Source organism: Caretta caretta, chromosome 5 (genome assembly GCF_965140235.1).
Source record: "Caretta caretta isolate rCarCar2 chromosome 5, rCarCar1.hap1, whole genome shotgun sequence".
Taxonomy (NCBI): Eukaryota; Metazoa; Chordata; order Testudines; family Cheloniidae; genus Caretta; species Caretta caretta.
This window is the reverse complement of record NC_134210.1, coordinates 113,652,753-113,666,684: the sequence shown is the minus strand read 5'-3', so window position 1 is coordinate 113,666,684 and position 13,932 is coordinate 113,652,753. Positions and strand designations below refer to the sequence as shown.

The 13,932-nt window shown below is 43.0% G+C and overlaps 1 protein-coding gene across 3 annotated transcripts in view; it reads left to right on the top strand.

Moving 5' to 3' along the window:
• The window catches only part of MLLT3 (MLLT3 super elongation complex subunit), a 224,139-nt gene that overhangs the window by 125,116 nt on the left and 85,091 nt on the right, over window positions 1–13,932 (top strand). For all 3 annotated transcript variants that reach the window (XM_048851070.2, XM_048851068.2, XM_048851069.2), the window contains 2 exons: window positions 8,330–8,412; window positions 12,262–12,405. In XM_048851070.2, the coding sequence (XP_048707027.1) occupies window positions 8,330–8,412; window positions 12,262–12,405 (227 nt within the window). The remainder of the gene's footprint in view (window positions 1–8,329; window positions 8,413–12,261; window positions 12,406–13,932) is intronic.

The window sequence follows — 13,932 nt, the reverse complement described above, 5'->3', positions numbered from 1 at the left end:
CATTTCACTTAATGGGAGCTTGAGACTTCAGTGCCAGCCAATCTATTCTCATACATGAAATGTTTCTATATTGCATCATTTCCATTTGGGTAAATCTTACTGCTTAACCTCTCCCTCTTCTTGTAAATGGTTTTCAGTCTTCTGTCTCCACAACTGCATGGTCAAAGCTCATTAGAGTATTACAAGTAAAACCCAGTGGTGCTGGAACATTTTTAATAGTGGGGGTGCTGAAAGCCAGCCCACTAACCCCCTCCCCCCGCGAGCTGAAGCTTTCAGCACCCCCACTATTAAAAATGTTCCAGCGCCAGTGGATTTTACTTGTAGTACTCTAATGAGCCAGCAGCCAGGACCCTGGGTGCACAGGGCTGGCAGCCTGGAGTCTGGGGGTGCTGCAGCACCTCTCACACCCCTAGTTCCTGTGCCTGTCGTAAAACCTCACTCCTAGCCTGACTTTCCAGGGGCAGGGAGGAAGAGTAGGGCTCATGTAACCTGCATTCAGGAGGTGTCAGTACGTATTATTTTAACAAGTGAATGCCCTTAACTAAGACTATTGTGTTTAAATTTTCGAAAGCTTCTTCAGAATGTAAAAGTTCTTGGTTTTAAAAGAGAACACTCGTATGCTGTTAATACTATGTGTAATGTGCAATACTGTCTTTGGCTGTTTTTCAAATAAATGGCTGAGTTTGACGCTTAAAAAGATCCCTATGTCTGAAACTCCCCACTTTGTTTTGCTCTATCTTAGGGTATGTCTGCGCTATGAAATTGGGTTGAATTTATAGAAGTCGGTTTTGTAGAAAGCGTTTTTATACAGTCGATTGTGTGTCCCTACACACATGCTCTAAGTGCATGTAGTCGGTGGAGTGTCCACAGTACTGAGGCAACAGTCGACTTCCAGAGCGTTGCACTGTGGGTAGCTATCCCACAGTTCCCGCAGTCTCTGCCGCCCATTTGAATTCTGGGTAGAAATCCCAGTGCCTGATGGGGCTAAAACATTGTTGCTCGTGGTTCTGGGTACATATCGTCAGGTCCCCCTTCCCTTCCTCCTTCTGTGAAAGCAAGGGCAGACAATCGTTTTGCGCCTTTTTTCTTGACTTACCTGTGCAGATGCGATACCACGGCAAGCATGGAGCCCGCTCAGCTAACCTTCACCGTATGTCTCCTGGATGCTGGCAGACGTGGTACTGCTTTGCTACACAGCAGCAGTTTATTGCCTTTTGGCAGCAGACAGTGCAGTATGACTGGTAGCCATCGTTGATGTAGTCCTGGGTGCTCTTTTAACCGACCTCGATGAGGTCGGGGCGCCTGGGCAAACATGGGAGTGACTCAGCCAGGTCATTTCCTTTTTAAGTTTCGTCTCATGGCGATTGAGTCCTACCGGCAGTGCACTGTCTTTTAATCAGCAGCCAGGAGATGACGATAGCCAACAGTCATACTGCACTGTCTTCTGCCGAGCACTCAGGACATGACAATGGCTAGCAGTCGTACTGCACAATCTGCTACCAGCAAGATGTATAAAGATAGATGAAGTGGCTCAAAACAAGAAATAGACCAGATTTGTTTTGTATTCATTTTCTCCTCCCTCCCTCCGTGAAATCAACGGCCTGCTAAACCCAGTTTTGAGTTCTAACCTTGAGGTTTTGAGCTCTATCCTTGAGGGGACCATTCAGTTTCTCGCAAAGCCACCCCCTTTGTTGATTTTAATACCCTGTAAGCCAACCCTGTAAGCCATGTCGTCAGTCACCCCTCCCTCCACCAGGGCAACGGCAGACAATTGTTTCACGCCTTTTTTCTGTGCAGACGCCATACCACGGCAAGCATGGAGCCTGCTCAGATCACTTTGGCAATTAGGAGCACATTAAACACCACACACATTATCCAGCAGCATATGCAGCACCAGAACCTGGCAAAGCGAAACCAGGGGAGTAGGCGACGTCAGCACAGTGACGAGAGTGATGAGGACATGGACACAGACTTCTCTCAAAGCATGAGCCCTGGCAGTGTGGGCATCATGGTGCTAATGGGGCAGGTTCATGCGGTGGAACGCTGATTCCGGGCTCGGGAAACTAGCACAGACTGGTGGGACCGCATAGTGTTGCAGGTCTGGGACGATTCCCAGTGGCTGTGAAACTTTCGCATGCATAAGGGCACTTTCATGGAACTTTGTGACTTGCTTTCCCCTGCCCTGAGGCGCAATAATACCAAGATGAGAGCAGCCCTCACAGTTGAGAGGTGAGTGGCAATAGCCCTGTGGAAGCTTGCAACGCCAGGCAGTTACCGGTCAGTCGGGAATCAATTTGGAGTGGGCAAATCTACTGTGGGGGCTGCTGTGATGCAAGTAGCCCACGCAATCAAAGATCTGCTGATATCAAGGGTAGTGACCTTGGGAAATGTGCAGGTCATAGTGGATGGCTTTGCTGCAATGGGCTTCCCTAACTGTGGTGGGGCCACAGATGGAACCCATATCCCTATCTTGGCACCGGAGCACCAAGCCAGCGAGTACATAAACCACAAGGGGTACTTTTTAATAGTGCTGCAAGCACTGGTGGATCAAAAGGGACGTTTCACCAACATCAACGTAGGATGGCCGGGAAAGGTACATGACGCTTGCATCTTCAGGAACTCTGGTCTGTTTCAAAAGCTGCAGGAAGGGACTTTCTTCCCAGACCAGAAAATAACCGTTGGGGATGTTGAAATACCTATAGTTATCCTTGGGGACCCAGCCTTCCCCTTAATGCCATGGCTCATGAAGCCGTACACAGGCAGCCTGGACAGTAGTCAGGAGCTGTTCAACTACAGGCTGAGCAAGTGCAGAATGGTGGTAGAATGTGCATTTGGACGTTTAAAGGCACGCTGGCGCAGTTTACTGAATCGGTTAGACCTCAGCGAAACCAATATTCCCATTGTTGTTACTGCTTGCTGTGCGCTCCACAATATCTGTGAGAGTAAGGGGGAGACATTTATGGCGGGGTGGGAGGTTGAGGCAAATTGCCTGGCTGCTGGTTACGCACAGCCGGACACCAGGGTGGTTAGAAGAGCACAGGAGGGCGTGGTGCGCATCAGAGAAGCTTTGAAAACCAGTTTGATGACTGGCCAGGCTACAGTGTGAAAGTTCTGTTGGTTTCTCCTTGATGAACCCCCCCCCCCCGCCCCTTGGTTCACTCTACTTCCCTGTAAGCTAACCACCCTCCCCTCCTCCCTTTGATCACCACTTGCAGAGGGAATAAAGTCATTGTTGCTTCACATTCATGCATTCTTTATTAATTCATCACACAAATAGGGATAACTACCAAGGTAGCCCAGGAGGGGTGGTGGAGGAGGGAAGGACAAGGCCACACAGCACTTTAAAACTTACTGAATGCCAGCCTTCTGTTGCTTGGGCAATCCTCTGGGGTGGAGTGGCTGGGTGGCCAGAGGCCCCCACATCGCGTTCTTGGGCTTCTGGGTGAGGAGGCTATGGAACTTGAGGAGGAGGAGGGCGGTTGGTTACACAGGGGCTGTAGCAGCGGTCTGTGCTCCAGCTGCCTTTCCTGCAGCTCAACCATACGCTGGAGCATATTAGTTTGATCCTCCAGCAGCCTCAGCATTGAATCCTGTCTCCTCTCATCACACTGCCGCCACCTTTCAGCTTCAGCCCTCTCTTCAGCCCGCCACCTCTCCTTCCAGTCATTTTGTGCTTTCCTGCACTCTGACATTGTCTGCCTCCACACATTCGTCTGTGCTCTGTCAGTGTGGGAGGACAGCATGAGCTCAGAGAACATTTCATCACAAGTGCGTTTTTTTTCGCCTTCTAATCTTCGCTAGCCTCTGGGAAGGAGAAGATACTGTGATCCTTGAAACACATGCAGCTGGTCGAGGAAAAAAAAAGGGACAGTAGTATTTAAAAAGACACATTTTCTAGAACAATGGCTACACTCTTTCACAGTAAACCTTGCTGTTAACATTACATACATAGCACATGTGCTTTCGTTCCAAGGTCGCATTTTGCCTCCCCCCAGTGCGTGGCTCGCCCCTCCCCCCCTCGCCGTGGCTAACAGCGGGGAACATTTCTATTCAGCCACAGGCAAACAGCCCAGCAGGAATGGGCACCTGTGAATGTCCCCTTAAGAAAAGCACCCTATTTCAACCTGGTGACCATGAATGATACCACTCTCCTGAGGATAACACAGAGAGATAAAGAACGGATGTTTGAATGCCAGCAAACATACACGGCAATGCTTTGTTCTACAATGATTCCTGAGTACGTGCTACTGGCCTGGAGTGGTAAAGTGTCCTACCATGGTGGATGGAATAAGGCTGCCCTCCCCAGAAACTTTTTTCACAGGCTTTGGGAGGACATCCAGGAGAGCCACGAATGCCAGGGCAAATTCATCATTAAACATGCTTGCTTTTAAACCATGTATAGTATTTTAAAAGGTACACTCACCAGAGGTCCCTTCTCTGCCTGGCGGGTCCGGGAGGTAGTCTTGGGTGGGTTTGGTGGGTGCTGGCTCCAGGTCCAGGGTGAGAAACAGTTCCTGGCTGTCAGGAAAACTGGTTTCTCTGCTTGCTTGCTGTGAGCTATCTACAACCTCATCATCATCATCTTCCTCGTCCCCAAAAACTGCTTCTGTGTTGCCTCCATCTCCATTGAAGGAGTCAAACAACACGGCTGGGGTAGTGGTGGCTGAACACCCTAAAATGGCATGCAGCTCATCATAGAAGCGGCACATTTGGGGCTCGGACCCGGAGCGGCCGTTCACCTCTCTGGTTTTCTGGTAGGCTTGCCTCAGCTCCTTAAATTTCACGCGGCACTGCTTCGGGTCCCTGTTATGGCCTCTGTCCTTCATGCCCTAGGAGATTTTGACAAATGTTTTGGCATTTCGAAAACTGGAACGTAGTTCTGATAGCACGGATTCCTCTCCCCATACAGTGATCAGATCCCGTATCTCCCATTCAGTCCATGCTGGAGCTCTTTTGTGATTCTGGGACTCCATCATGGTCACCTGTGCTCATGAGCTCTGCATGGTCACCTCTGCTGAAAAGCTCTGCACTCACCTGGAGCTTGCCATGCTGGCCAAACAGGAAATGAGATTCAAAAGTTCGCGGGCCTTTTCCTGTCTACCTGGCCAGTGCATCTGAGTTGAGAGTGCTGCCCAGAGTGGTCACAATGGAGCACTTTGGGATAGCTCACGGAGGCCAATACCTTCTAATTGTGTCCACAGTACCCCAAAGTCGACCCAGCAAGGCTGATTTCAGCGCTAATCCCCTTGTCGGGGGTGGAGTAAGGAAATCGATTTTAAGAGCCCTTTAAGTCGAAAAAAGGGCTTTGCCGTGTGGACGGGTGCAGGGTTAAATTGATTTAAGGCTGCTAAATTCGACCTCAACTCCTAGTGTAGACCAGGGCTTACTTAACCCTCTCCTTCAAACCCCTTCTTAAAATGCACTTCTTTCAAGAGACTTTCATGAGCTGTAATTTCTCCTCTTTCCTGCCAAGAAAATGGAAAGACATTTTAAATAATGATTGGAGGGGGAAAAAAACCATGTAACTAACATAGCACATACGAAACATTAGGTTGTGTTCATGCTGCTTTTCCTGCCACCTTTTCCTACATCCTTGGTTTATATGATGTAAACTACATATCAGTGCAACAGCCTGTCACCAGGGGGAAGTGGTGGTGCACAGAATCTTCCTCGCTTCTGCACAAAGTCTGATCCAAGGGCTGCACAGGGCTAACAGCGCTATAGCCATCCCAAAGGGGAGGGCCAGAAGGAGGAACTATGGCCCTATCGCCCTCGGCACAAAGCTTGCCTGGCCGCAGCGGGGGGAACACACCTACTATACTCACTTTAGCATGTAGTAGCAGCCACACTCACTGTGCAAGCTGGAGAGTTGTGGCAGGTTTTGTAGCACCTGAATACCTGCTAGCACCTTAAATGTATGGTATTACCTTGTCTCTATGGATTGTAATTAATTTGGGGCAGGCAACTTGTCTCTCTCTGATATGTCTGTAAAGTGCACTGTGCACTGTTGTTGGTTTTTATTAGTAGTACATACAGCATCTGTGGTAAAAATGTTTCCTTTTCACATATATAACAGGGTCTGTTATAAACTATGGCTTATGAGCCACATGTGGCTCTTTTACCATTAAAGTGTGGCTCACAGAGCTCCCTCTTCCCCCTCATTCTCCACCTACCAGACTGGGTCGGGGGAGTTCGGGACCTCTGCCTTGTGGTGGAGTAGGGGCTTCTGCCCAGCGAGGAGGAGGTTCTCGGGGCTTCTGCCCTGCAGGGCGCACCTACCAGGGCTCGGGGTTTCAACAGGAGCAGAGTTGAAGCCTTGAGCCTTGGAAGGTACCTCTCATGGGGCGGAAGCCTCAAGCCCGAGCAGGAATGCCCTGGCTCTCAAACTTCTGAAGATTGTCATGTGGAAGGTCAGTAAGTTTGGCCACCATGGTATATAAGGTCATTCACTTCATATAACATACCTTTTACAATGCAACCTCCTAGCAATACCAAATGAGCTCTTATAGTGCAGCAGATACTAACTTATCTGGGGAATTACTATACACAGGTTCAATCTGTCAGCTAACACTGATATAACAAGACCAGATGGTCCAGAGAAGTCATGTGTTCACATTAGTTCCACCAGTCATCCACAGAGGATCTGGCAATCTCCTATCATGTCACTGAGATGATAGCACACAGGACATTAGCTTGTACAAACATTGAAGTAATATTAAGGAACTGGCTTAACACCTCTGAAGAGTTAAGGTTTCCCTAGATCTCTCAGCTTAGTGTGATCTTGTATCATGTCATTTACTCTGCAATGCTTTAGCACAGCTAAACAGGGGGAAGAAGAGGGCTGGGTTCTGAATCTCCTGACCTTTTTGAAAAGGTCAGGGCTAGAGTTTGACTTGAGTTGAGAGTTTTGGTCCCAAGGCTCATGTTTAAAGCTGCTGGAGTTGCACACAACTAAAAGTACATGTACTACATCGGGGGAAAATGTAGGGGGGAAATGTTATCTCGGTATACTGGCGTTGTAAATCTTATCCTATGATAGAAGTCCTCACTCTACAGTGTACAGTTTGTATGTACTGCTCTAATACCGTAACATAATTCACCATTCCTGAGACTACCAAAGCCTACTGTATGCCAGAATACCATGGCTTTTCAGCATGTGGCAGATTTTGGTTTAACTGGGATACAGTAATACATGAATTATCAGAGAGTCGCTCTACCGTCTTTGAAAGGATGTTTCACAAACTCCACCATGGTGGATTGATTTAAATCAAGGCAATTTAATTAATGATTTAAATAAACTGTTTTAATCAACTTTCCATTTGTACTTCAGTTATTTTTTAAAGAAAGGTGCATTCTCATTTGTCAATATAGCTATTTTAAAGCAATTATAGAGCTTAATATATTTAGATACTTATTAACTGTACATCAAATGTTTTAGAAAATGGTGAATGATATACTGCTTATTTACTAGATAATTAATATTTTGCTCATGATTTGTGTCAAACTATATTAGGATGATAATTGGAATTTAGTTAAACATAAACAGTATATAACATATATTTTTAGTAATCAAAACAATCTTAAATGTTTTGGATACATAAATTTCAATGTTTTTCCATGAGCTGGAGAATAATTTTGCATGGTGGATGGAGTCATATTCATAATTTGAGAACTGAGCTAATCAGAGCTCATGTAGGGAAAAGCTATAAAATAGGAGTCTGAGACCACCCTGATGGGCTCAGTGGATGATCCTGGTGAGATGCATGATAGTGTATCCTGGAATCAGAGGCTGGATCCCGATGCCTTTGGTGACTTTGCCAGTCTCTTACACCCAGAAGCACAGCCTTTGGGTCCTCCATTGTATCAAGCCCTTAACACAGTTCATGACCTATTGTGCCATATTTATAAAACTTGATCTCAAAACTTACTAACTCTTTCTTTATATAAAAAAGCAAACTTTAACTTGAAGTTTTTGATAAGAGGCTCATGGATTCAACATATTTATTTTTCGTTAAATGTTTTAAGAGGTGACAATATGTTTAGGCCTTAACATATTTTGAATTGAATTCAGTTTTAATTTTAAATACATTTTTCTTTTTAGAAATAACCTATTATAATTTACATTACAAAATAAAAAATCTGATTTAAATACAAAAAATCAATCAATTCTCATGCACCCTGAACTCAACAGAGGGAAGTAAAAAACAAAAGAAAACTGTGACCAACTCTGTACCTACATGTCTAAATGAAATGCTCATTCTAATTTTGCCATCGTCTGTAAACTACTAATGACCCTTGGTATTAAACAGATCTTCTTTTTTTGTTTCAGTGTGTAAAGATCCACCTTACAAAGTTGAAGAATCTGGGTATGCTGGTTTCATTTTGCCAATTGAGGTTTACTTCAAAAACAAGGTATGTAATCTGATACTGTTTCACTTTCTGCAAAAAAAAATTAATATGCAAATTATTTGATAGTTTGCATTTTAATTCACAAATCACAAAAAACTTGTTAAATACCATCATAAAAACTTACTACAAGCTCTAAAAATTATGGCTAATTTGAATGACAGAATAGGGTTAGCACAGTGATTTGTGAAGATTGCTCTGTGAAATTAGGATTACCTGAGAAAAACCGATAACTAGCCTTTGTCAGAAATTGACCGGTTTTTTAGGAAGTTTTTAAAATGGTACTTGAGCTTAAAAAAAGAAGCCGATTTTGATGCTTTTTTTACAATGGTCCCATTGTTCTAATTAATATTACCAATTTGTGTCATTAGTTTACTTTTTGATCTTCAAAGGGAACCTTTTTATACCATATCCCCTCTGGAAAATTTTTTTAGTGTAATGTGAATATTGATAATTTTGAACTCAACATTACCAGGGGCACAGTTAAAAATAGAGTTTTTGCCATTCCACAAAGATTTCAGTATTGTGGTTTCTCCCAGTATAATTTCAGATAGATACTTTGTTTTCTGCAGGTATTTAAGGTAGTTAACAGTAAGATTTTAATTAAATACATGAAAGGGACCCTATAACTAATAACTTTTCAGATAAACAAGAATAGGATTGGGGGTGGGGGGGGGGTTGGAATGGAGAGGAAGAATCAAAGTTCTATAGCTTCTTGAATTTAGTGTAAAGTATCACAGTATTTCAAGTTGCATACGTATGACCGTTCAACGTGGTTTGGTGGAGCTGCTGTTGTAAATGAAACACACAAACAGTATTTGTAGCTTATCTTGTAATACCAAATTCACCAAAATGTAGTTTGACATACTGGCTTGAAACAGAAACACGCATTTATATATTTTGGGTACATCTCTATGTTTTTAGAATTTTAAATAAGACTAGTGCACTAAAAAAAACCCTTGCGTAGCCAAAGTATTCATTGAAACCTGCTCACTTAAAATGTGGTTTAGATAAGTGCAATGCTTTTAAGTAGGCACTACAATGTTCTGTTCTTTTCCATGGAAAGTTCTGCAAAGTTACAGTACGTGATTTTTTCTGCTCATCCTATTTTAGGATTTGCTCAGGTATCTTTTAGGTTGTTGCTTTTGAATAGTAGGTGTTGAATGATAAGATTTGCAATGTTCCCTGTATCAATCTGTGGAGTGTAGGGCTTACTCTGCCTCACCTGATAGCAGAGAAAGAAATAGAATTGATTTAGTGAATTAACTGTCTTTTTGGTGCATTTTTGTGCATTTGTCTCCTTTAGGGAGCAGCTTGGTTCATTCCAGGATATCTGACTTTATTATAGAAAAGCAGTTCATTTTCTGGGTCTTTAAGCCCCATCCGTTCAGAGTTCAGCCCAAAACCGGGGACTCAAAGTCAGAAGACAGTGATTCATTGAAGCATCTCTACAGAGGCTTCCCGCCCGACATTTCTTTTTTTGTTTTCCACCCAGACTTTTGGCTGCCTTTGCTGAATATGGAGGCCTTCAAGTCATAGGAGCTCTCCAGCAGGAATTGTGGCATGTACTGAAATCAAGGACAAGGCTCCAATGATTACAACTCACCTCACTCTCAAGCAACATTTGGAATTGGGAATTTGCAAACGTCCCTCACCCCCGTTTTGGTGCCATGGAAATCAAGAAGCAGCAGTTGGACTGTGGGTCAGCCAGTTCTTCGCACAGATGCAGCATCAAAACCCTTCCTGGAGTCAATAGCACACAAAGGGAAAAAGACACAAAAATAGGGCCAGCTCTAATTCGTGAAGGTCTCTTCATCCAAAATATTACCTTCTCCTGGCTCAGCTACTCTTCCTCCCCCAAGCTGCTTCACAGGGATTCCAGTACAGAGAAAGAGGGGATAGATTGGAGGAGGAAGAGGAGACAGATGATCATCACTCATTCAAGGTAGACAACTTTTCCATTTCTGATTCCGAAGGTGTCCAAGGTATATGTAGACAAGAAAGGGGTGCAGGAAGCCATCTGCTCTGGACCTTGGACTCTAAGAATTACAGTATTCCTGTTCCTGAGACTAAAAAGGAATTGGTAGAAAATCCAATATGCTCTTCCCTCTGACAGAAAACATATTCAAAGCTTTAAGGAATCGCAGGAATGCAGAGAAGCGTATGGCATATTCAGCTGCAATGAGGGTGCAGTAAACAGCAATTGAGAAATGTACAGTAGTCCCTTAAAAAGTGCTTTTAGATCCAAGGTTTAACTACATTGAAAAATGAACTTTCATTTTTAAAAAGGGTATATGAGCCAACTAGAGGAGTTAAAATGAGTTTCAGTGTATTCCACCCTCCTGTCAGGGCTGCCATTAAATAATGGCTGTAGCTTTTAGGGATGCTTCTTACAGTAAATTTCTGCCTTGAAGTGACAAGCTTTGGTCATCAAATGTTCAGCAAAATTCTTTGAAGACTCCAGTTTGTTCACTTCTTCAATTTGGGCTTATATAGCACACCTGCAGGTACCAACTGAATGGCCAGGGGAATGGTGTGGCTCTGTCCAAATAGTTTGGGGAATAATTTACATAATTTTTCCCAGGAAACCATATATTAGCCTTTCTATGTCTTCATCTGTGGTACATTTCAATATGGTCAATCAAGCTACTGGTTCATCTAAAGGGGACTGCTCTCCTCTGTCTGTCTTCAAAAACAAGCTACTGCAGGCTGCTTATCCCAGTTCCTTTTCCTGGGTCACTGCTTCAAGTTCAGAGATAAAGCAGCTTTGAGGACTTAACCTGACTTTGTTTAAAATCTTTGTTTTGAATATTTTTTTTACTGTAATTAAGATTTTCAAGCTTCCTGCTGTCCACATCCTTTGAATCCTGAGGAGTCAAAAGTAAATACTTTTTCAATATGATTTAAGCACCCGAAGTGTGCTTGCCACCGAACGAGACCGAAATACAGCACTCCCTCTGAGTAGCTTATGATCAAAAAGACATGCTGGATGTATGCTGAAACTGTGTTATACTTGGGAGAGCTAAGGACTCTTATAAATCTGACAGCTTATATTTCTCTTACTAGTACTCTGTCTTATGTGACCATTGTTTGGCAACTTGTGTTGTACAACTGGCAGGCATAGCGAGTTGAGTGATGTCCATTGTTGTCTTCTCTTAAGACTTGCTCTTGTGGAGCAGTTGCCCCATTTGCGGCTTCCAAGAGAGAAATATACAAGGATAGTTGTAAATCTACAACATGCTTAATTGATGCCTTGTCCTGGTATTACAGATTGGAGTCTAGTCATTGATATTAGTAACCTTATTGGTGGAGGAGCTTTCCAAGTGATAAAGCATTGGTGATTCCATGTCATGTGTGGCTTTACCCCCCTTTTACTCCCTATATTGGTACAGGGAACATGGGAAAAAGCTATATGTCATTACTACCTGAACATATCATTCCTTACTACAGTAGCAAGAGCAAGATATTTTATTTTGTGGTGGAATGTTTGGAAATCTAGTTGATTAGTCTGGATCCTGAGTGATGAGGTCACATCAGTAGTGACAAGGAACAAAATGAGCAGAGATATTACACAGGAGTATGTAGGCTGTCACAGTTTTATTCCTGTTAATTTTTTTTTTTTTTTTACTGCTTATGAAGAAGAATCCACTCCAGGTTACTACAGAGGATCTTACATAAATATTAACTGTTGCTGCAAGCTTTATGCCACTAGTTTTAATATAAAAGAACAGTACAAATGTCGTAACATTCATTTTAATTAACACCTTTTTTATATAACTCTTTTACGTAGCACTTGTTTTCAAGCTAATTATTTGTGGTGGTAGATTTTTCTATTTGGTTATTTTCAACCCTCAGGAAGAACCGAAGAAAGTCCGCTTTGACTATGACTTATTCCTGCACCTTGAAGGCCACCCACCTGTAAACCACCTCCGCTGCGAAAAGCTCACATTCAACAACCCAACCGAAGAATTCAGAAGAAAGTTGCTGAAGGCTGGAGGGGTGAGTCCCACGCCCATGCTGAAAGTCATCACATTAAAGAACTTGCTACTTATTGCTGGTGCACTGAGTGTAATAAAAGTTGCTTTGAGAGTAAAATTAAGTGGCATATGTGAGTGATTAGTTTATTGCCTATTGTTTGAGGTGGAACAAGTAAGCAGACTTTTTTTGACTGACTGACTGACTGACCTAGGCCAAAGTACACTATTAGTTAATGGTGTCTTTCGCTGTCTTTAAGGTTAAAGTCTTCACATTTATTTCTGCAAAGGCAATAAGGAAATTAAGTTAATGAATGAAACTGCTTTATGTGGGCCTCCTGAAGTTGAAATGCAGGATACAAACTGTGGTGAGATCAAGTAACACAAAGTTAAACTTTGTTTAAAAAATTGTGATTATAGTGTTTGGAAAATTAAGTGGACCAAGTGCAGAAATGATATGTAAGGCAGCATGAATTAGACTCCCTTACCCTCAGACTGCTTTATATCTACTTATACCTTCTCTTCTGATTTGTAAGAGAAACAAAGTTGGTGTAAGTTACACAGAAGGAGCCAGAAGACAATGTATGAAGGTGTAAGTTACACCAACTTAGGGTTTGTCTATGACCCTGCAGGTAAGACTTGGAGGGTGTGAAATGCAGCATCTGCTAGCATGCTGTACTGGAACTCCCTTGTGTGGAAGCTGCAGGTGCTAACTGAACGGTACCTAGTTAGAGGACTACATTAACCCAAACAGCATCATCCACATGGGGGAGTTACAGCGCAGCATGCTGGTATGTGCCATAGTCCAAATTGTGGGACTATGTAGAAGTAGCTTTAGACTTCTTTCCATGTCGGTTGAATGGGTGTTAGTAGGCTTAAGACAGTCTGTTGGTGTAAGAGGGACAAACTTACATCACATGTATGAATGTTAACATCTTCAGAGGAAAGTGCCTCACTGTTTTGGTGTGTGTTTATATGAGGGAGAGGTTTATGTTTATACATTGAGTAGTCATAAGTAAATAAAAGGATTATTCTTATTTGGCTTATGTAGGGGGTCTTCGAAAAAAGAACAGGTCTTGTACAAATGTATACAGTCTCAAAAAGAAAGGGATGGATCAATGGATAAAAACGGTTTGTGACAGTAACTAGAACTAGTTAGAAAGCAAGTAGTCATGGTCTGAAGCTGAAGACAGGACTAGTTTGATAAGTATTTCAGGTAAAATGCCTTAGCTTAATAGGATCTTTGAAAATAAAACATGAAGTTTAAGTGGTGTGCATAAATTGGACGAGGGAGCTAGATATGTTTCTGGAGAAGAGAATAAGTCTGTTGCTATAGTAGCCCTGTGTGGATATAGAAAGACGAGCTACATTTAACTTTGACTTGCATTTACTAGAATTAGAAGGGAAGCCCTGGATGGGCTTATTTCTGGCTTTTTAAAATGTGCTTACAGATAAAAGACCAAACAATATTTGAAAAGTCCCTTTTTTAATACTTAGCTTATTGTATATCAGTCCAGGCTTCACTGGAAAAGTTAGTCCTGCTATTGTAGGG